At 39.9% G+C, this 24,562-nt stretch overlaps 1 protein-coding gene across 2 annotated transcripts; it reads right to left on the reverse strand.

Annotated features, from left to right (window-relative positions):
- Window positions 1-7,284: 7,284 nt before the first annotated feature.
- Window positions 7,285-24,562, reverse strand: LACTB2 (lactamase beta 2). 2 transcript variants are annotated; one of them, XM_075023438.1, is made up of 7 exons: window positions 24,339-24,562; window positions 23,650-23,813; window positions 22,216-22,339; window positions 19,784-19,962; window positions 15,371-15,519; window positions 13,711-13,788; window positions 7,285-11,393 (listed from the first exon to the last, which is right to left on the reverse strand). In XM_075023438.1, exons 1-7 carry the CDS (start codon window positions 24,458-24,460, stop codon window positions 11,319-11,321), a joined length of 891 nt encoding a protein of 296 aa, XP_074879539.1. In that variant the 5' UTR covers window positions 24,461-24,562; the 3' UTR covers window positions 7,285-11,318. The 2 variants fall into 2 exon arrangements, with proteins under 2 accessions (XP_074879539.1, XP_074879538.1); XM_075023437.1 differs by having other exon boundaries at window positions 13,707-13,788; window positions 24,339-24,561.

Genomic DNA, 24,562 nt, shown 5'->3' on the forward strand with positions numbered 1-24,562 from the left:
CCTTGATTTCCTTCTGCCCCCCCCCTCCCCAAGTTTTGTGGTCGCCAGACCTCGGCCGACGGGACGCTGGGCGCCCGCAGGCCGGAGTGAGGAAGCCGCGCTCCCTGGGCTCGGTGCGGTTACGGCTGAGGCGCAGCCGCAAGGTACAGCTTGCCCTGTGCTGGCAGCAGGCCCCGGCCATCCCGTGTGCTTACATTACACTGTATAGCCAGAAATAACGTATGTTATCCAAGTAACAGCGAACAAGGAGTCCAATGACAAGGAGGCAGAAGGGAGGAAAAGCTAACCGGCAAGTATAGAAGGGAGAGACGTTGAAAGGGAGGCTAGATGTGGATTAAAAAACCGACCCAATCACAGCAGGCTGTTACCAGGGTAGAACAGATGAAGAGGTCTGAGAAATCAACACTGATCCAGAAAACATTCAGGCCGAATCGAGCTGTCCTTCAAACCCCCCCAATTTCGTGCTGTTTTTATTTATTAAAGCTTCTGGCTGACAGATACTCCCAGTGGATATATGGAGAGGAAAGATCAAGAAAACAAGTAATTCATGGCTGAAGTTTAGCATTGTCAGAACAGTTTTTGCTGCCAGCAGCTGATGAATACAGGGTAAGAGATTAAGATGCAACTATTTGGTATGGCTCTGCCTTACCAGAATTGGGAGTATGCACCAAACACATTGTATGAACTGTTTTTAATAGGTTGGTTTCTTCCTACTATATGGAGCAGTGACTGATTCAGGGAGCAGACCGATTAGTCTGCTAATGACCTTATGACCAGGTTTTTCAACTACAGAACACCTTCATCAGCTGTGAAATGCTCAGTTTTGTATGAATGTTGTTGTTCAACCCCAGCCAGCAACTAAGCACCATGCAGCCACTTGCTCACTTTCCTCCCTCCCAGTGGGACAGGAGAGAGAATCAGAAGGAAAAAGGTAAAACTCGTCGGTTGAGATAAAGACAGTTTAATAGAACAGAAAGGAGGAAACTAGTAATGATAGTAATAACAATAATAAAATGACAATACTAATAAAAGGATTGCAATATACAAAACAAGTGATGCACATTGCAATTGCTCACCACTCACTGACTGATGCCCGGTTAGTTCCTGAGCAGCGATCCCCCCCCCAGGCTAACTCCCCCCAGTTTATATACTGGACATGATGTCACATGGTATGGAATACCCTGTTGGCCACTTTGAGTCAGCTGCCCTGGCTCTGTCCTGTGCCAACTTCTTGTGCCCCTCCAGCCTTCTTGCTGGCTGGGCATCCAGAAGCTGAAAAATCCTTTGACTTGTTGCTCAGTTGTGTTTATACTAACGGAAAACATCAGTGTGTTATCAATGTTGTTCTCCTACTGAACCCAAAACACAGCACTATACCAGCTACTGGAAAGAAAATTAACTCTATCCCAGTTGAAACCAGGACAATATCCAGCCCTTATTCTATACCATTTATGTTGTGCTCAGGTCACATACTTTCCAATATATCCTAATCAATCACCATCACCTTTTCCATCCTTTGATATATATATATATATAAGTATACACACACAGAGATATCATTCCCTTAGTCTATGGGCCATCTCTATAAAATGTTCATCGAGTTCATTTAGTCCCTGAACTTGGGCTCCATCTATCATAGCAGTTTTTCTGGGCAGGAGGGATGGTGCGAAGCCCGCTCAGTCGGCAGAGCAGGAACAGGCTTCAGTGCGGTGTGGCGAGTGGGTGACATTGGGCACAGCAGGAGGATGGTGTGCACTGTTGGATTGTTGCATGCCAAAGTCAGTTCTGGTTCCATCGCTACTGTGCTTCGCTCAGTTTTATCAAAGTTCATTCTTGCTTGATCTAAGTGGTTCTTACTGTAATACCATTGTTAAAGCATATAACAATTATAGTAATGATAACATACAATGGCAGGGTTGTATAGCAACTAACGTCATACAATTTAATTCATTGGCTGGTCTCACCTAAAATCAGATCCCCTTGAGGCACACATCAGACTTCTCCATCTTTTTGCATCATCCACCACATGCACCCAGGTCCTTGAGCAAAAGCAATCCCACAATTGGGTTTGCTTTTGCCTGAGGCAGGAGTAACCCAGACTGTCTTCCCTAACATATTTTTTATGTGTGCTATAGGGACTTTATCCCCTTCTACAGTACGTTGAAGTTCTAACTGGGCAGGGCCACCCTGAGTGGCAGATCCTCTGGTGTTGACTAACCAGGTGGCTTTTGCTAAATGTGTATCCCAATGTTTGAAGGTGCCAGCACCCATCACTCGCAGTGTAGTCTTAAACAGTCCATTGTATTGTTCGATTTTCCTGGAGGCTGGTGCATGATAGGGGATGTGATATGCCCACTCAATGCCATGTTCTTTGGCTCAGGTGTCTCTGAGGTTGTTTCAGAAATGAGTCCTGTTGTCTGACTCAGTTCTTTCTGGGGTGCCATGTTGCTACAAGACTTGGTTTTCAAGGCCCAGGATAGTGTTCCGGGCACTGGCATGGGGCACAGGATATGTTTCCAGCGACCTGGTGGTTGCGTCCACCATTGTAAGCACATGGTGCTTGCCTTGGTGAGTTTGTGGGAGTGTGATATAGTCAGTCTGCCAGGCCTCCCCATATTTATATTTCAGCCATCACCCTCCATACCACAGGGACTTTAACTGCTTGGCTTGCTTAATTGCAGCACATGTTTCACATTCATGGATAACTTGTGCAGTAGTATCCATGGTTAAGCCCACCCCTTGATCACGAGCCCATCTATATGGTGCATCTCTTCCCTGATGACCTGAGGTGTCATGGGCCCACCTAGCCATATATAACTTACCCTTATGTTGCCAGGTGGATCCACCTGAGCCACTTCAATCTTGGCGGCCTGATCCACCTGCTGGTTGTTTTGACGTTCTTCAGTGGCCCAACTCTTGGGTGCGTGAGCATCTACGTGACGTACTTTTACAACCAGATTCTCTAGCCAGGACACAATATCTTGCCACAGTGCGGCAGCCCAAATGGGTTTGCCTGTGCACTGCCAGTTGCTCTGCTTCCATTGTTGTAACCACCCCCACAGGGCATTTGCCACCATCCATGAGTCAGCATAGAGATAGAGCACTGGCCATTTTTCTCTTTCAGCAATGTCTAACGCTAGCTGGATGGCTTTCAACTCTGCAAACTAACTCAATTCACATTCTTCAGCAGTTTCTGTGGCTTGCCGTACAGGACTCCATACAGCAGCCTTCCACCTCCGATGTTTCCCCACAATGTGACAGGACCCATCAGTGAACAGGGCATATTGCCTCTCATTTTCTGACAGTTTATTATAAAGTGGGGCCTCTTCAGCACGTGTCACCTCCTCCTCTGGCGACATTCCAAAATCTTTGCCTTCTGGCCAGTCTGTGATCACTTCCAAAATTCCTGGGCGACTGGGGTTTCCTATGCGAGCCTGTTGTGTGATCAGTGCGATCCACTTACTGCACGTGGCGTCAGTCGCGTGATGTGTAGAGGAGACCCTCCCTTTGAACATCCAGCCTAGCACTGGCAGTCGGGGTGCTAAGAGGAGCTGTGTTTCAGTACCAGCCACTTGTGAGGCAGCTCGAACTCCTTCATATGCTGCTAATATCTCTTTTTCAGTTTGAGTATAATGAGCCTCGGATCCTTGATATCCCCAACTCCAAAACCCCAGGGGTCGGCCTCGGGTCTCCCCTGGTGCTTTCTGCCAGAGACTCCAGGTAGGGGCATTCTCCCTGGCTGTGTTATAGAGCACATTTTTAACATCTTGTCTTGCCTGGACTGGCCCAAGGGCTACTGCATGAACAATCTCCCGTTTAATTTGTTCAAAGGCTTGTTGTTGCTCAGGGCCCCATTTAAAATCATTCTTCTTCTGGGTCACTTGATAGAGAGGGCTTACAATCAAACTGTAACTGGGAATATGCATCCTCCAAACCCCCACAACACATAAGAAGGACTGTGTTTCCCTTTTATTAGTTGGTGAGGACTTAGCTGCTATTTTGTTGATCACATTCATTGGGATCTGATGACATCCATCTTGCCATTTTATTCCTAAAAACTCAATCTCCTGTGCAGGTCCCTTGATCTTACTTTCTTTTATGGCAAAACTGGCTTTCATAAGGATTTGGATTATTTTCTTCCCTTTCTCAAAAACTTCTTCTGCTGTGTTGCCCATACGATGATGTCATCAATGTATTGCAGGTGTTCTGGAGCTTCACCCTGTTCCAATGCAGTCTGGATCAGTCCATGGCAAATGGTGGGGCTGTGTTTCCACCCCTGGGGCAGTCAATTCCAGGTGTACCGGATGCCCCTCCAAGTAAAAGCAAATTGTGGATGGCACACTGCTGCCAGAGGGATTGAGAAAAACGCATTAGTGATGTCAATTGTGGCGTACCACTTGGCTGCCTCTGACTCTAGTTCGTATTGAAGTTCCCAGCATATCCGGCATAGCAGCACTCAGCAGCTGTGTGGCTTCATTCTGGCCACAACAGTCAACTGTTAGTTTCCACTCTCCATTAGACTTTGGCACAGGCCATGTGGACTATTAAAGGGTGAATGAGTTTTGCTGATCACTCCTTGGCTCTCTGGTCAATGAATCAACTTGTGGATGGGAATCAGAGAGTCTTGGTTGGTGTGATATTGCTGCCAGTGCACCTCTGTAGTAGGAATTGGCATTTGTTTTTCTTCAACCCTCAGCAACCCCGCAGTCGAAGGGTCTTGAGAGAGACCAGTCAAAGTAGACAGCTGTTTAATTCCCTCCGCCTCCAAGGCAGCTATACCAAAAGCCCACCGATACCTCTTTGGGTCCTTAAAATACCCTCTGCTGAGGCAGTCTATGCCAAGGATGCACAGAGCCTCTGGGCCAGTCACAATGGGGTGTTTCTGCCACTCGTTCCCAGTTAGGCTTACTTCAGCCTCTAATACAGTTAACTGTTGGGATCCCCCTGTCACACCAGAAATACAGATGGGTTCTGCCCCTTTATAACTTGATGGCATTAGAGTATACTGTGCACTGGTGTCTACTAGAGTGTTGTACTCCTGTGGGTCTAACGTGCCAGGCCATCGAATCCACACAGTCCAATAGACCCGGTTATCCCTTTCCTCCACCTGGCTGGAGGCAGGGCCCCTCTAATTCTGGTCAGAGTGTCCATTACTTGCTTCTTGTAAAATTGACTTAGAAGTCCCTTCAAGAGGATCAGAAGTAAGATCAGCTCTTCTACTCTGTTTGGAAACTGGAGCGGCATTCTTCCTGGAAGAATCCCCTTCTATGGTGGTTTTTCCTTGCAACTCATGTACCCGTGCATCTAGGACTGAGGCAGGTTTTCCATCCCATTTCCTCATGTCGTCTCTGTGGTCACATAGGTAAAACCACAGGGCACCTCGTGGTGTGTACCTTCTATATTCTCTCTCTTGGGCAGAAGAACGCTCACTCCTAATAGCTAAGATACTGGTCTGTACAGGTGGGGAGTAGGACATACCCTCTTTGAATTGCTGGAAATCCTGGGGCAGCTTCTCCACAAAATGCAGGCTTCTAGGGAGGAAGAGAGATTTTCTTTGTATTGCTGGAGTTGGTGAGCCACTTCATTCACTGTCGGTACCTCTTTGTCTTTCCAGGTCAGCATTGTCAGTGGGTTGGCATAGGACGATGGTGCACTCCATACAAACTTCGGCCACATGGGTCGTATGCATTGGACTTCATCTGGATCTTTGAGTAATTGTGCGTTGTCCAAGTCATAATAAATCGTCTCTAGCATGGCTAATTCCCTCAGATATTGGATACCTCTCTCCATGGTGGTCCATTGGCCTGATTGACGTATAGCATCTTCCTTGAAGGGGTACCTTTCCTTCACGCTTGACAGGAGTCGCCTCCAGAGGCTGAGGGCTTGTGTCCCTTCTCCAATTGCCTTGTCAGTGCCACCTTCCCACCTTCCCTGGAAAGAAATCCCAGCTGCTTGCTTCCCTACCTTCTAATTCCAGGCTACCAGCCCCATTGTCCCAGCATTGGAGCAGCCAGGTGATAATGGGCTCACCTGGACAATGGCTGAAATCTTTTTGCATATCCTGCAGCTCACTCAGGGATAGAGATCGGGTGATTACCTCTGGTTCTGCTTCTTCCTCCTATTCTTGTGATGACACTGGTTCATCTTCATCCTTCGCTAAGCGAACTAAATTTTTTGTATATTTCTTCTTCTGTATGGGGGCAACTGATACTGGTGCAGGTTGGTTCGCTGGTTCAGCTGCAGTCCCTGTCACGGCGGTTGGAGTGGCCGCAGTACCTGTCACCTTGTTAGATCCAGAGACCTTCTCTTCCCCTTGAGGGTACTGAGTGGCGTTGAACAGGGCTTGATAGGCGTGGGCCAGGCCCAAGCGTGTTGCAGTAATTTGTGTCTCCCTGGAACTGTCGGGCTGACAGCATGCTTTTTCCAAATGTTCTGCTAGTTTTTCAGGATTCTGCACTTGTTCAAGGGTGAAGTACCAAAACACTGGAGGTGCCCACCGCCCTAGGCATTTGCCCATACTACCCCCACACCCTGCCACTCATAATTATCCAGCCTTGGGGCAGATCTCCCAGTGATCTTCTTAAATAGTTGTTTAACCCTAAACAAGACCTGAACCACATTCAGGAACATCCTAGTTCCTAGCACTAGGACCATGCTGGTTCAACATCCCAAGGGTATTCAAATTTTTCAAAATTCTCAAATGCCACTCTAATTAGAGTGGAGGAGAAGGGAAAGGGGAAGAAAGGTGTCTCGCCCATAGATTGGCTCCCCGAGGAGGAAAGGTAAATGGGGTAATTATTAATAGTTTCCCACAGATGGCTCCCGAAGTATAGAGGTGACGACAATGCTGAGTGCAAATAACGGATTAGTCCCACGACTAATAACTTCATCATACCATAAAACAGTATGACACAATACATCAAAGTGAAAACCTTAATCCACCTCCCACAGATGATAAGCAGCAGCACAGGGACTATATACAGCAAGTGAGGTAATACATACCAGAACTCTAAAAACGAGTGCCACAACTCTAAGCTCATAAATCAACATTGTGACCAGTGACTATTAAACTAATATAATGAATGCTTGTAACAAATCAGTTTTAACACACTCTGGTCAGATCTGTCGTTATCTCAACCCTTCGTGCCCCACGTTGGGCGCCAAAATGGACTGTCGTGGTTTAACCCCAGCCAGCAACTAAGCACCACGCAGCTGCTTGCTCACTTTCCCCCCTCCCAGTGGGATGGGGGAGAGAATTGGAAGGAAAAAGGTAAAACTTGTTGGTTGAGATAAAGACAGTTTAATAGAACAGAAAGGAAGAAACTAGTAATGATAGTAATAACAATAATATAACGACAATACTAATAAAAGGATTGCAATACACAAAACAAGTGATGTACAATGCAATTGCTCACCACTCACCGACCGATGCCCAGTTAGTTCCTTAGCAGTGATCCCCCCCACAGGCTAACGCCCCCCAGTTTATATACTGGACATGACGTCCCATGGTATGGAATACCCCGTTGGCCACTTTGGGTCAGCTGCCCTGGCTGTGTCCCCTCCCAACTTCTTGTGCTCCTCCAGCCTTCTTGCTGGCTGGGCATGAGAAGCTGAAAAATCCTTGACTTAGTCTAAACACTACTGAGCAACAACTGAAAACATCAGTGTTATCAACATTCTTCTCATACTGAACCCAAAACACAGCACTATACCAGCTACTAGAAAGAAAATGAACTCTATCCCAGCTGAAACCAGCACAATGAATTTATTAAATCGGGAGACAGGAATACTTGGTATCTGGAGATGATCTGGGTTACTTAAAAATAGAGAAAAGGCTACAGAAATTTTTGCTTTCACACCTGGAGTTTTTTTTTTTTTAAATATAAAAGTTTAAACAGAACAAGCAGTCATATTTCAGTCCCAAGTTGGTTTATATCATAGAAATCTCTTCATCCCCTGGCCACACCAGTATTTTGTAACTCTAAACTAAGCAGAACATTATTTCAACAATAACAATTTGAAAGTATAGCCCTGATGGCATACTGTGTAGTCAGGGATGTCACATACTGCACCCAGAAAGTACATTGGGCTGTGATAAAAATTAGAATCCTTTCTGCAAGGTAGTCTTGCATCTATTTCCCACCTCAGCCTTTAAAAGAAATCAGGTCATCTCATCTCCACAGAACATAACAACCAGGACTCAACTGGGACAAGACATCCTTTCCTCAAGCTATAATCAGCAAGTACCCTGAGCATCTGGCTCGACGTCCTCTCGTACAGGGACAGAGCTCCTTGGTTTCCACTTGGTTTTGTGTTTGTCCTGATGATATAGTGCAAACTACTATACTGAAATGGAAAACAAGGCAACCTGTTACCTCATCGGAACAGCTTCCACACCTTCCTTTTATTGGAGTTTTCCCTTCTGCTGCATCATGTTTCTTAGGGCTCTTCAGGCAAAGTGGGGTAATATAAAACACCCAAGACTGCAGCCCTCAGTCTGCTGTTTGCCAGTGGGGTTGCTGGCCCATGTTTGCCAGGTTTCTTTCCAGATGTCCACATTTTGAAATATTAGGCTTCAAAATGATTGCGTCATTTAGGAAGGAAGTTGCCAACAGTCTGAAATGGGGGAAGCTTCTGGCATTTTCTCACAGAAGCCATGCCGGTGGCCCCCCTGCTACCAAAACCTTGCCACGCAAACCCAATAAACCGTTTCACATGGCAAGACTGTGGAGGATTTGGTAGGAAGCGTGTTATTGCACCTGCAGTAACAGATGCAAACAGAACAATTCCCTTCCTACTTGGGAGCCTTTCCTGAATTCACTCATCACCAAACAGGCTTAAAGATATAACCAAGAACGACATTTTAAATGCAGTGTAAGTAAGGAAGTTAGCAAGAAACAGAATAGAAAACCCCCCAAAGGTTATAATTACCATCAAACTTCTTTCCTAGGTCTTAAACCTAATAAATGATGCTGCCTCTTAGGACAGGATCTTCAAATTAGCTGGCAGTAAGGCTGGCAACACAATTTGTCCTCAGCTGTTTAAGAAGTTAATGCATCAAATGACATTTGCCATTCTAGCTTGATGAGACAGAAATTGCCCCTTCTCTTGTTTTTATTCTTAACTTTTAATGTATTCTGCACAGATGAATGTATTCAATACAAAGGACGTAAATAGGCTAATCCCCCTTTTTATACATACATAGCATATAGCTTACATTACCACTCTTTTTAAATAAACACTTCTTCTGACTTATAATCTCATGATCAACAAGGAGTCTTTAGACTTTTGCAACATGTCATAGCAGATACAAGTATCCTTTATTGTATATACATTTTAGTAACAGTGCAACCTCTGCTTTTAATATTCCAGAGACACCATACACAATCATTAATCACAAGTCTGGTTAAACTGCAATCTCCCTCATTTTTTTTTAGAATGTCAGGCATCTGCTGCAGCACAGCACAGTGCACAGAATTCTCTGATTTGTATCTTCTTGCTTTCTTTGCTGCCTGCAAGTTCCAATGATACCTGAACTGAATTCTAAAGCCATTTCCATGTATTTAAAAATGAAGTGTAGTAAAACAGAAGAAAATGGTTCAGTGACATTTTGCCTGACAGCAGATTTCTTATTTGGCTCAGAAAGGTAATGAGACATCACCTCTTCATATGAGTTTCCTGCTGGCTTACGTTCTCAGACCTCATGACAGAAAACTGTGCCATTTCACTGAACTTTCTATTTTCCTGAAGCAAAATGACATCATTCAGAGCATGTGAATTGAGCTTTTTTAAAAAGAAAACACTGATAATTATCTCTTCATTCCTAACAATGGAAAAGGTAACTATAAATTCATAAAATAGCTACAAGAAAACAATAATTATTAATGGCAAGAAGTCCACGTGAAAGCTTCTGAGTAATTATGGAAAGACCTCAAAATGGCACTGCACAGAAAGTTAAAAGTGAGCAAGAGCCATGACGTGGCCAAAAATCAGGTAAATGAAGTTCACAAAAAGCATCGTTTTATAGAGCAGAAAGTTATTATTTCCACTCTTCAGGTGTCTGGTTACTACTTCAGAATGTGATTTCAGTTTTGGATTGCTGTTCCTTGAAGTACTTTTGTACTGGATTTGGCTCAGCTGATTAGAAGAAATGCCATCAACTGCATAAAATAATGATAATTATTAAGACATGCCTTAAATACCCAAACATATGCACGTTTCACAAATGAAGGCACAGGATTGAATGGTGAAAGGTTTTCAAGGATTTTCAGGGACATATATTTGTCTTTGGTAGTTTTGGTGTATTTTTTTTTTTTAAGGTTGAGGCAGCATTAAGAAGTGTATATATCATAAAAACTTGAATGCAAGTAATGCAAATATTTATACACTATTCTGAAAGTTTATGTTACACAGAGAACTGAACTTGCAGTTCAATCTTCAAATGTTGTATTTTAATACACTATACAGTATCTTACCACCAAATACAACCTTTAGTTAAAATATTTGTAGTTTAAATGGATTTAATAGCAAAACTTGAAGCCTGTTAGACAAACTTAACTTCATGTGGTGTGTAATACGTATCTCAATTTATACAGCTTTTTAATCACATTCTTGCAGAATCCTGTAAGATAAAAAAATGCAAGCGTCTGCTCCAACTCTGTGCATTGACACTGATTAGTTAGAATTAATGAATCCTTTGGAAGAATTCCACAGAAATGATGTTTCCACTACCATTTCCAGAGAAGTCTGGAATTACTTTCAGTGTTTGCTAAATCCTATTGCAGAGAGCAACCACCAAAGATGTGCACAGGCAGCTAAAATAGAAAAGGAATATAAACCCCAGTATTTACATCTGTTAACAAAAATAACTTGGTTTTTAGAATGTACAGCTAACTTACTAGAAAATAACTTTTTAGAAAGCACAAGCAAATGAAAACAGGTTTAGAATAACATCTTTTCAATTTTTTTTACTAGAGATTTTTTTATATGTCTGATTCATTAAGTTTATAATATTGCTTTATAATACTGTAATATTAAGTTTATAAGACCTTGCTATCTGTTTTCTGCCACTGATGATAAAGCTGGGTCTTTTATAGCAGAGGTAACATTCAGTTCTTCACGCTCATTCCATTTTATTAACTTAGTACCTATCAGGTCATTTTTAAAATTCCCATAAAGAAGAATATGAAAAACATTAGTTAACCAACTGTGACATTGCTTTAAAATTGTGTTACCAGTTTAAAAAAAGGAAGAATTAGTTTTTATTTTACATTTTGTCTGAGATCTTAATTTTATTTTTTCATGCTGTAATGTGCAGATTAAAAATATCCTTGAGCAATCTTGCATAACTTATAAATTGTTTCTCCATCTGAAGTTGGAAGATGCCTCATGTACTGTTAAGAAAAAAAAACCAAATTAGTCACAAGCTAACACTTAGATGCTATATATAAACACTAGACTATCTCAAACTTAACCTGTACATGCATATGTATGTCTATACATGTAATTTTTTTATTAAAACTATTGGAATACTTTCCTTCAGGCCAGTGTTGAGTTTTAATGGAAGGTGATAAACATTAACTGTTTCACAATGTAACCTAGCGATATAAAGAATGATTACTAAAAAAGGGTTTAATAATCCTATAGTTAAAGCTCAGAATATTAAAATTTCTAGATATTAAGAAATTTGAGCTAGAGTACTTGTCACATTTTCTGAAATATATGAACTTCAGAGAAAAAAAATCTGTGCTGCTGAATTAAGAACAGTCAAATTGTTTTTATCTCTTCATCAGCTGTGTTTTAAAAATGTGAAACAATGACGAAGATATTTATATCCAAACAAGGGAGAAAGCTTATATGAGCATATTGTGCCATGTTCCTGTACACAAGACATTATTTTTTTGTTGCAAGTGAGAAAAATCAAATCTGTAAAGGCAGTATCACACCTAATTGAAGTTATGAAACTTATGTACCACCATAAACTGCAATCCCTAGAATGAAGTGGTGAATTAATGACTGCAGCAGACAGCATATGGCCATAATTTGCATTGAGTAACTCTCTTGTAAGGTTGTAATATGCCTGTCACATTCATTACCAATACTGACAACATGTTTCTTTGGAAAAATACTTTGTGAAAATTAAGCAGGGAGTGTTATGACTGCAACTCAAGTCTTCCATAATAAGAACAAAACTTGAAATACTGCAACTCAGACTATGTGGAAAGGACATCAATCTTATCAAAACCAAATGAACAGGTACCATGAGTACTCAAGCACTTGTATGCTACATGCTCAGAACTAACAATCAATTTTATTTAACAGATGTCCTTAATTTGAACCGAAAAACGGACAAAGGTCACATGATGTTAAGTGTTTATCATAGATCTGGATCTAAGCTTGCACTTAAAAATTTAGCAATTGTTTCCAAAAAACTTTAAGGGGCACTTCTTGTGCTTCGTGGACATTTAAGATGCACAGAGTCTTTTGCAGGTAAGACTGCAAGTCTACCTTTTGAAGAGAAAGTTATTTATACACTATTTCATCTAAACAGAAAATGCTGTTGCTTGAGTTACTTTGGCAGTCAAGGGAAGGGACAAACAGTCAACAGCATCTGAGACCCCAGAGGAATCTTGTGTAGCCAAACTGTAGAAACGTGTAGATCAACAATATATGTTAATAACCAAGAATTGAGATCACATTTAAAAGCTGGTGCAGTAAGCATCACACTGGTAAGCTTCCATGGCATTCTGCAAAATATATGCTTAAAGACATAATTTTCTGAACTTCAGTAATGACTGTATTCATGTGACTCTATTTTCTTTGAATAAAAAGCAGGTCATTATTACAAAAATTAAGTCTCAATTGTTCAAACAATTAGTGCCTAGCAGCTGATTTATCATTAAATAAACAGAAGGTCTAAATTGGAAAACATACACTTATTTCATGTTGTTATTCATGTGGGTAAATGCTGAAAATTTGAAACAGTTGTAAATATTTGTGTAATTTTTACTTGTAAGTAGACAGGCCTGGGTGCAGTTACATAATGTACAGAAAGTATTTTCTTTAGCTGTTGGCTGAATAACATTTCCACATGCACATGCAATTACAGAAATAGAATAGCTCACCTTGTTCGCTAAAAGTAAAGGCACAATGTAAAAACAGTAAACTAAATACAGTTGCTCTACTTAAGTATTGTACTAATCAGAAATTGTAAAAATTTACACTGAGTGTTTTTAACCATCTCTAGAACACATACATACAACAATGTGCATTTACGAAAGGCAGAAATGTAAAGTGTAATCCCATAAAACGCTATGTACATGCATATTTAGGTATGAATTTCAGAAAATACACAAAGGTATAAACACTAGCATTAGGAATGTATTCCATGGTATGTTTTAAATAAAAATTTAAAGGTATATGCATTGCAGTAATGTGTGGTCTAAGCATGTCACAAATACTTTATAAAATATTTTCTAAAAGTTTGGAAATGCTGTATAACCATAGGCTTTTTGTATATAATTCTGCTTCAAATTGTCCAAAGGACAGCTACTGCAACTAATTGCAGGTTTTGGGGTTTTTTTTGTTTGTTTCGTTGTGTTTTTTTTTTTTCCCCAGGAAATAATGCATTAAAATATAATGAGAAACAGTACATAGAAAATCAAAATGAAAATGACCCTCCTTCTACCCCTCCATCCACAACTTACACACTTTGCCTTCTTTTTCCAACTTCTTCAAGTGGACTAGGAGGTTATTTTCTGCTGCTCGAAGTAAATTTTCAGGGATATCCTAAAGGAAACACAAATATACATTTTGTATTTGTTTAAATATCTCCCAATTATTTTCAATATACAGAACTCATGGTTTATTAACATAGATTTTCCTCTTCTGAATTGCTCTGTTGAACATTCAGTTAGTTATATAATAACAACAAACTGAAATGAGTAAATCAATTTTACACCAGTTAAACTAGTAGCCTAATAACACGTTTTTGTTTACGTTGCTTATTTTTTGCATTATCCATTTGTATTATGCAAACTTTGGCCAACACTAAGAAGACTGTGCTTTTCTGAGCTTGGTCTGCACTGGGTTGTCAGTGTAGCTGAGCATTTTTAAAGACAAATTTGAAGATGCATTTCTCCACAGATACCTATCACTTCTATTCCACGACAATATTTGCATAGGTTTAAATATCTTTTAACAATCAGCATCTGTAAATGAGTAGACAATTTAAAAATACAACAGCTTCTGGAGGACAAAATGTCTCTTAAAATTTTCCAATGCTCATGAGGTAAAAACCAATAGCATTTCTCAAAATCCCCCTCTCCAGGTCTATCATCCTAAAAGTAAAGCCTTCTTTTTGAAAATGAAAAAGTTCTTCTCCCAATAACAAGTCTGGCAGAAAAATTCACTAGAAAACTAGCTCAATAAATTGTGAATCTTTAAAAAGCTTTGAAAGATTAAATTTTTTTTTTTCATAATATGAAAGCTTTAGTAGTACTGAAAAATTCTTATCATATAGTGACAGGACAAGTGGTTTGTGATTTATACGAACATGTGAATGGCTGTATACTTAAACACTGTAATTGTTCAGGTAGGAAAACTACAGGAGCTAAACAGCCACAGGTAATGGTACATCAGCATTGCAAAATGTTCAATGTGACGCAGCCATTCTTTTGGAAACCGGAGATCAGCACAACCGTGAAAAATGAGTCGTGAAGCTGTTACAGACCTCTTCACAAACCACAGCCACTGGCAACTTTGACATCTTCCTCTGAAGCAAATGCTGCATCTCTTTTATCTCTACTTGCTAGGAGGGGTAACCCTCATACCACATGTACAAATTACCGAGGTTACATGAAGAACGATGAAGTAGCGAAAAAGTACACTTACGCCTGTCTAATAACATACGCAAGCTACCCAACTTCTGAGCGCAATATCCACCTCTGTGGAACTGCAGTTCACTTGCACCCTCCTGCAGACTTATAAATCAGGAACTAGAAGTTTTAACCCATCTTTCAGGAGACTCCAAACACACTTTGACAAATCAACAATTAACAGTCATCTCATACTTTTCACTTAGAACCAAGCACTACAACTTTATTTTTGCTTGGCCCTATGAAACTGTGCTTAGGACCATCTAGATAGTGAAATAAAGTTTGTAAGAATCACCTGGGCCCCACTCCAATGAAATGCTTAAACAATACAATTTAAATGCACAGTCATATATGAATTCTGAACAAGCAGAATTTTTTTTTTCTCTTTTAAAAAGCCACCATGGTCTTCACTCAAATACTTAAACTGTTACAATTTTATGAACATAACCTCAATTTTCTTTAGTTTGATCTAAAAACTTTTAATCAACAGTTACCTTGTATACTAGCTTTACAAGCTCCGAGGATGTATATGATTTTCCAGCATTCGTCTGGAAAACATTTAGAATTTGCTGTTCACGTGCAATTCGGTGAGAAATGTAGCCTTGGATTCTAGTATTTGCATCACGTACTACTGGGCCATGACCTAAATCAAGACACAGAGCACTATTACTTAAATTTGAAATTAAGTATGCTTTTGAATAATTGAATCATTCTTATATAAACTCTGGTAGACTTAAAAGTCATAAGAAAGAAGTAGCACCTGTATGTACCACCCTGTCAGAGTATCCTTGATGTTAAATTGTAGGATGCTCTTTGCATGTTTTTTGGTTGGTTGCAGGTTTTTTTGGTTTGGTTTGGGGTTCTTCTTGCACATAAATAGGCCAAAATTAAGTTTGCATGTCTGCATCACAGTCTGCAATTAAAAAGCATTAAGATGGAAAGGAAGAATTAGGATCTGAGACGCCTGAATGGGGAAAGGGAATACTTCAGATGGAATAAGGAAAGCAAGGGAAGACTACTTTAGGCCATTAAAAAATGGAAAAGAGTTCACTGCTGAACGGATTTTAAAGATGAGATTCAGATTATTACCTCTATCTGCCTGTCTCACTCTCCCCAAAGGATATTGATACCCATGATTTAAACCGATACTGGTCTTTGAACAGTAGTAGCTGAGGCAAAGGACACATGTAGTACTGTCCTGTTGTGGGGTTATCTAGCAAACACAGGTGAGGGAAGTAACATCTTTAGTTGTGACAGACATACTGTACTTTATTCCCTTAAGAACATGCTTTCATAAATATGATCAAAAAAATTAATAGAGACAAATCAGCGAGCCAACTGGAATGTGCCAGGGCAGGAATAAGCAATGCACAAGGAAGGTTATATGTAGATCATTTTATGTCTGGCTGGTTAATAAACAAAACGTTTTTTTTCTGGACTTAGTGTGGTAGATCAGAAATGTTCAACTTACTGAAAGGTCTTTGACTCAAATCAGAAAAAGGCTTAATTGGTAAAGCACTAATTGTAGAAAAATCAAATGCTGCCTCATGATACACTAAAATGACAGACGAAATGAAAATATTTTTCAGACATGAGAGTTACATGCATAGAAATTAAACTTAATATTTTACCTATAAAGAAATTTACTTGCATGAATATTTGTCACATGCTTTTTATAGCAAGGTTTCCTGTCTCTTTGCCTGTATACCTCACCTGAAGTAGCAGCAGCAACTTCCAGCTCTGCCAGTCTAAACTCCAAGTAATTTATAAAATGAGTAGAACAGAAACTACTGTAAAAACGCCTAGCTTTCTTTTAGAAGTTATGGAGTATAATCCAAATCAGACAGTTTCTTTTGAGGTTCTCTGACTATTTAAAAAAAAATCATCATATTCTTGACTTGTGCTTTTGGGTTAACTGACTAAATGGGTTTTTAGTTTTAAGGCTTTTTAAATTAGAGCTTATTTTGCCTGAGGACAGGCAACTTAGAGCAACTGATTTTTGATGATTTGATTATCTGTGAAATAAAAAAGTGTCAAAAGAATCTATCCTTCAGCAAGTCAAAATATTTATGCATATCTCAACTTACACACTCACTTCAGCAGATCTGAAATTACTAAATATAGATTGAAGCTTGCCTTGTGTAAAGACAGTATTATAAATAAAAGATATGTAACATGTAAATATAAAACCATACTGTCATATACACATATATTTAATGATTTCAAATATATTTAATCTGAAGCTATTGGTCCTTACAAAATAAATTACAAATATAACAGTATCTCTAGTAAATATGTTTCCACTTATAAAACCAGAAGTTTAAATTTAGAAAAAACACATTAAGATACACAGACCAGAGACTGTAATGGTAACTGTCCATTCTCTTGCATTATCTAATGACAAAAGTCACACTAAAGTATTCAAAATTAAGACCCACACATGGAATCACAAGGCAGTTTTAAAACCTGTCTCTGCTCTTCCAAGTGATTTAATTGACTTAGACTACAAGACCAATGTCAGTACCTGGAGTGGAACCCACATTTTGCAAAGTTAAAGGCATTTCATATCCATTACATCATCTGATCCATAGCCATTGTGTATGCATATACATACATTAAAATGATGTCAGAAACCTTGGGACTAAATCCAGATGCGGACCTTTCCCATCCATAATTTTTCAGGGACAGCAACACACTTACCTTCACCAATAAATAAATTAGTATCTGCATAAATGTAAAGTGTTTCTGAGCATGCGAAATAGATCTTTCAAAACATGACCCTCTTTCCAGTAATTTAGACTTTGTATCAGACAGCTTCATATTATTGCAGACCTCTGTACAGCCCAGATAATCAGAAACAGTTTTGATTCTCGTAACACCCTGTGAAGTAATATAGATTTTCCTACTTTACAGTAAATTAAAGCACAAAGGATAAAATTGAAGAAAATAATTGGGTCATGAAATCTTGCAGAGATTCCTAACTCCAGTACCATTTTTTTCTGTATTATCAAGGATCATCGTTTATTATTACAGGATGGGGAGCCCTCTGCTGACAAAAATGCCCTTTTCTGGTCCCAAGGATTCTCATCAACTATTGGCTGCAAATAGATTGTCATGAGTATTGTGCCTGAAATAATTTCCACATTAAATTAAAAAAGAAATGTGGAAAGGGAAGAATTAGCAAAATTCAGCTATTCACACCTAGCCAGCAGTCAGCTTGTTACAAAAATTCTTGCTCCCTGTCTAATTCTGAGGCTGCAATGTGAGTGCTAAAGCATGGATGGGGAACAGAGAAACAGTTCAAGAATTATGAAGACCTAAAACTGCAATAAAGTCAAAGTACTGAGCTTATATAGAATTTATTGGTAAAGCAAACTGCCTTCTGCTATAGCTACCATTTTACTGTAGTACATACCAATAGTATAAACGATTGTTCTGATTGGGCAACAGTTACCTTTGACACAATTGCACATACATTTTGTGATGCATGGATAAAAAAAGAAAGTTGGTTCCAAATCATCTCAATACATAGCTACTCATCATTGAAAATGCATAATACCCAACTGGCTTCCTAATTGCAAGTACAGCATGAACATACTTAGAACGGAGTAGCAAACAGTTACAGATAAATGGCACAAATATTCAACCTTGGTGAATATGTAATCTAGATAAATAATGATTAAGGAGAGAGTGAAATACAACAGATAAAATTGATAAACCTGATAGAATTTGGAATATATGGGGTTTTGGAAGGCAGAAATTCAATCAGAGGAACAGACCGTGTTTTGTAGGTATGTAAGCAAGAAAGTAGAACAGTTGATTGATCGATAGACTGAGATTCTGGAACCTAAAATATTCTTAGTTTTACCAGTAGTTAAGTCAATAACTATGAGCAAGTCACTATTTCTGTCTATATCAGCCTCCACATCCATGGAATATCTATAATGATATTTTCTTACACAGCATTTTAATGCTTACATCTTAAAGCACTTAAAGAACACCTGCTTCAAAAGAAGCATATTTTAAGAATGAACACAAAAGAAATTTGGTAATACAGGCTAAACATAGATGGTTAATGGAGGAAGACAGAACTGAGAATGCAGATACCGCTGCTCAGATTGACAAGTTGAAGAAGATGAAACAGAAAAAGTCAGAAAAAAATCCTGAGATGTAGCTCTGAAAAAGCAAATGAGCTTAAACCTTAGTTACATAACTAATTCTTAAAATCCAGTCGTGTCAAATAGACACATGGTTTATATGAAAAGTAAATGCATTCCCAAGGTTTGGGAGAGGTAGAGGAAAAAAATTAAAGCAAAGTCATAGACTGAATGACTCGGCAACTTTCAGAACATGATGTTGGCCTCTTGGCTTTTGTTCAAATTTAAGCTAAGTCATTAACTAAGACAACCATTTGACAGTTCTGCAGCTTCCCAAGAAGAATTTGTGATTAATCTGTGCTGCAAAGGACAGATACCTCTCTCAAAAAACATTACTAGGTTACTCACACTGGCAGTGTATGTGGGGCTGCAAAGGACCAAAAGAACAACTATTATTTTTTCTTCCAGGGTAACATTAAGGCGCATGGATAGAGTAATACAAAAAAACCAAATTTGCTTATGATTCCAACAGTGAAAGATTCTGGCCTCTGTAGGCTTTGGACACAGAAGCACAAGATTCACCCTCAAATGGAGAAATCTCAGGAAGGAAAGATATCACTGAAAAATTTTCAAGTCTTGCAAACCACCATGCTATAAAGTCATCTTAGCTTAGCAGTGGACATATATTAAGTAACAAACTTGAACTGTTACATTAGTAATGGTGTTTGATTGTATTAAGAGTTCTCAAATTCTTAGAGATATTTAAAAATTATATAGTAAAACAGAACAGTTAAAAACAGAACCGCTTACCTGGATATATTAAATCTAGTTTCATTTGTAACAACCTTTTCAGAGTTTTCATATAATCATACAGGTCTTCAATTACTGTTGTTCCTTCCCCTAAAATACAGTCACCAGAAAACACAGCATTTTCTTCTTCTAGATGTAAAGCCATATGATCATCAGTGTGTCCAGGTGTATATAAAACTCTGTTTAAAGAACAACAACAAAAAAGCGTAAGTTTTTCATACAGCATATATGCTTCATTTTCAGAAGCTAGGAACAAAGAATGATAAAAATCACTCAGAAAGTAGCTCACAAGAACCAGAAAAACATAGACAAAAAAGGCTGAAATGTTGACGTAAACAGGGTATCACTTTGTCTAATCCCAGTTGATTTTCTTATACCATGTAGAGAGCACAGATCATCTCTAACATGCTTTTACTTAGATGACACATCATAATAGAAGTGCATTAAGGGAGCTGGCTAGTCATGTAGAACTTGTGTTATAGAGGGCTTTACTCTGAAGCTTTAAAAAAGAAAAATTGACATGTTATTTCCAGATTGAAATGCGTGAAGTTCTTGACATACACCTTGCACTTAGCAAAAAAGGGTAAGGAGGATGTTGCCAATTCTTTTGGAAATTATAAGCTTCTGGACCCCACCCAGATAAAGTTCTGTCTCCTCAAATTTATTTTTCCCTGAAAGACCCATGACACAGTGGAGTGGAGCTGTCAAATACAACAAGGATTCATGTTCTTTTAGCTGTTCTATATGCAGGTCATTAAACATCTGAATGGTAAGGATTTAGCACCCCACAGCTTGAATGAGTATTGCATTAGAATGCAGCAAAGGGTGAATGGACAGCTGATATGTCTATAGTAACCTGAGATGCTAAGGAGCTGCACTGCAGTGTCATTTCACTACAGTTTTTGAAAAGCAGAAGGCGTCATGCTGAGGCTGATTCAAACAAAGCAACACAACTCAGACCAGCATCACTGCTGAAATTCATCAGAATCTTCTTATTAATGGCAGATGCATCAAAGCAGTGATCACGAACTGGCAGAGCTGGTGCCAATCACCGTGTACAGGCCAATGTACTGCACCCAGCCATGTCACTGCAGGGCTGGGAGGCCAGAAGCACAGCACCATCTGATGCAATGACTTCCAGCTCTTACTGAATACTGAGTTCAGCAGAAAGCAGGTCAGGCATCGTCCTGTGGAGGCAACATAAAAATCAAGTTGATGGGTTGCATCTTGCCTTTGTAGAAAGTGGTATCCTCCAGTTCTTGATGAAACTTTACCAGAAAGCTTAACCACTAACATGGAAAAACAAAGGAAAAAGAACCCAACACTGCCTGGCACACCTTGAAAACGTGAAGGTTCCTAACTAAAATTTAACATGCAGATACTGCTATTTTGGAACCAGTGGTGGATCTAAGAGTATCCTTTAAGTGCTTACTGAATTAACCAGGTGAGAATACCTGCTTTTAACCAAGCATAAAGTTTGGCTCCATTACCCCAAACTTCAAAATGTGCCACCCCTATCTTACTTGGATTCAAATTTAACAAGTTGTTTTCCATCTCTAAATTGCTTTTGTCCAAACATGGGCTACTTAGGGTAGTGATAGGTCTTCAATATTCAATATAATAGTCTCCATGTTTTCGTTGGGTTTTTTTTTTTACGCTAACAAAATAAAATGCTTTTGGTCAAATACATTCTTTATTTTTACATTTTTTCTTCCAATCAGCCATCTGGCACATTCTACAAGTGGGATATAATTCACATTGAAGCTGAGGAGAACAAGCAGAATTTGTCCTTAGAAGAGTAATGCTTTGTTAACCAATGAACTCTGGAAACAGAATGGTCAGATCTTTTTAGTGTGTGCGTGTTTGTTTGAGGCAGGGTGGCTTTCTGTTTCAGACTCATTCGAGCTAGCAAGACAGGCAATATGCCCTCTGGGAAGAAAACCCCCAAATTGGCACCCTACAAGAACCTGGCAGGTTAAAGATTTAAAATGTAACATTTTAAGTATTAAATGTTTTAGTGTCTCCTTGGGAAATATTTTTAAAGTAAAAAGAAAGGCATGCTAAATAATCCATCCAGACTACCATAAACTTCCCCCAAAGTGTCATTTTTAATAGTAATTACTTAGATAAGAGTAATGAGAAAGAACGTCAAATCCTATTTAGTTTCCCAGAGGAAATATTTTTCCAGGGAAATATTCTTAATTTCTCTGCTGAGGCCAAAAACCAAAGGCTAATTCCTGATAATCCTCATTCATAAAACAATTTCTTCGTATAAACATAACCTGCTGGATCATGATAGCAAGTCTTACATGCATAAGTGTTGAAAAGATTAGACGTATGGATTGCCAATCATTTGAAGTTAGGGTACATATACGTGCCAGAATTCTGAAGAAAAAAAGTGATTCAGCAAACTTGCAGAAATTGGTCTTTACCTGAGTGTGGCTCCTTCTGTCTGTATCACATCTCCCTCTTTAAGATAAAAATATTCACGTCCTCCTTCTATTGTTTCTTCACGATGAGGGACACGAGGAAGCTTACAGATGCGATATTCAGAGTCTATTTAAAGAAAGCAAAGAAAACGATGTTTTGAATTTGTTACTAACAAAGCTAATTCCACAGAAAGGCTACTTTTTGAACAAGTACTATTAATTATTACACAGTATGAATACAAAACTAGACACAAGAAATTCTGTACAGTAACTTTATGTTTATAAAGCAACTTTATTCCAGAGCCACAAACACTGAATAGTGAAAGCCACTGAACCTGAATACCGTACTCTGTACCAGCAGTAGTTTTGAAGACAAAAAAGTACAAGTGAATTAATAACATCAGCAATTATTATATTTTACAAACGTTCCTTCTTGACTCATCAAGAGCCAAAACCCCCAAGTTTCTACAACACCACTAAGATTTCTGCGCTCAAGTTCTGCATGATGATTCACAGAAGCACCATTCAACATTTGCCTAACACTGGATGGAGGCTTTTTACCTGCAACTTCCCTCAGCACCCATCATTGTAAACCATGCATGAACTGTGAATGTCTGGGCTGAACAGCTATGGATAGCAACCCAGAAAGGTATTTATATCCCTTGCTAGTCTTTACAGCCATGCTCATGGGTTGACAAGACCAAAACCCTCACAGACACCAATGTTGTTTTCAGTAGTGCCCAGGCTTCTTTGCATATAAGCACCTGGCAACTTTACAAAATTTGATAAAGCCTGTGACAAAGTTTGTGATGAAGTCCAACAACACTAAGAACCACATTACCCATACTGCTTATTCTCTTCTCAGATACTAAAGCAGAAATGTCCCTTACTGTTTATCAACATGAAATACACATTTTTAGATCAGAATTTACCTGCAGACTGCCCTACCCTCTTTCCCCTCATGATATGAGGCCTACGAATTTGTCACCAATTACTAATGGTCTGTGTAAGGAATCTCAAAGTTATGCATCTTTCTTTTTCAGAGGTTAAATTATTTATTGTTTTTACACAAGTGAAAATAACGGTCAATTTGTCATTACTGTCAATGTAGAAAGGAAGGAGTTTCAAGTTTTTCTCAAATCTCTTAATATCATGTAAACTGCTGATGGTAATCCAGGTTCTTATTACTCACACATAAGAAAAATTGACTATGAAGATATGCACAGGTATTGAAGAAAAACTATAGTCTACAACTACAATATCACGATTATTCGTCGCTTTCATTCTATGCACTGTAAGAGTATCATGAAATTACATGTAGTCTATATGGAGGTTCCAAAAGAATAATCCAGCTGATTTGCATAGAAGCACTCTGTAAAAGTTTTTTTCTTGCCACATATATAACATTTTCAACAATATCTGAAATCTCTGGCCTACCATTAGGGATGTTTTTGCAGATATCAGGTATTCCACCACTATGATCATAATGCCAGTGAGTCACTAAAATGTCTTGAATTGAGACGCTGAACTCTGACAGTGCCTGCTTTAAACAGCCAATATATTCAGGAGTAGCCGGCTCCCCAGTGTCAATAAGGACTCTTCTACACATGGACGAAAAAAACCCAAAACAAACAACAGTGAGAGAACTTAAGAGTGCTCATGTGACAGTTAAAGAGCGCTAAAGAAAGAACCCAACGTTGCACAGGAATGTGGCAGTAATGGACGCCATCTCTTTCCCTCCGTGATACTCCACCCCCGAGGCATAACAATTTACAAAGAAGGATAAATAATTAATTTAGCCCACACATTTTCAACTCGCGGACACGTCGCAGGAACCACGTTTAGCCCCGCCGGGGAGCTGCGAGGCCTGAGGCGAGGCCCCCACCCGCTTCCCTCACGGAGTGCCGCGCCTCAGCCCACCAGCCGCCCGGCCGAGGCACGCACCCCTCCTGCCCAAGCCGCCTCCGGGCGCCGTTCCGAAAACCTAATGCTGTATTTTATTTTATTTCCCGCCCCCCCCTCCTCTTTTTTACGCAACTAAGGGACTTCGGGACAGCCCGGTGCCCGCCTCTCGAGCCGGAGGCGGCGCCCAGGCCCCTTCCCCCGCCGCCGAGCAGGGTCGTTACCTGGGCCCGGTGCCCACCAGGTAGGTGTTGGTGCCCTGCAGCGTCATGGGCCCCGGGTTGCAGCCCAGTACCCGCACCACCCGCGACGAGAGCCGCTCGATGCGCGGCAGCAGCGACACCATCGCTGCAGCGGCACCCCGCAAACTCCCGGCTCCGCTCCCCTCGCCCCACCGCCACCGACGGCGGAAGCCACTCTTCGCCCTGCTCCGCCTCCCGGCGCCGGC

This window comes from Buteo buteo, chromosome 3 (assembly GCF_964188355.1).
Source record: "Buteo buteo chromosome 3, bButBut1.hap1.1, whole genome shotgun sequence".
NCBI classification, from domain to species: Eukaryota; Metazoa; Chordata; class Aves; order Accipitriformes; family Accipitridae; genus Buteo; species Buteo buteo.

Bases quoted from the DNA above. Each gene is read 5' to 3' on its own strand.
- LACTB2 (XM_075023438.1), bottom strand. From the start codon at position 24,460: ATGGTGTCGCTGCTGCCGCGCATCGAGCGGCTCTCGTCGCGGGTGGTG. The intron at 23,814-24,338 runs GTAACGACCCTG...GTCCATGTGTAG, and splicing joins CTGGTGGGCACCGGGCCCAG to AAGAGTCCTTATTGACACTG. The intron at 19,963-22,215 runs GTAAAGACCAAT...TTCTTTAAACAG, and splicing joins ACAGAAGGAGCCACACTCAG to AGTTTTATATACACCTGGAC.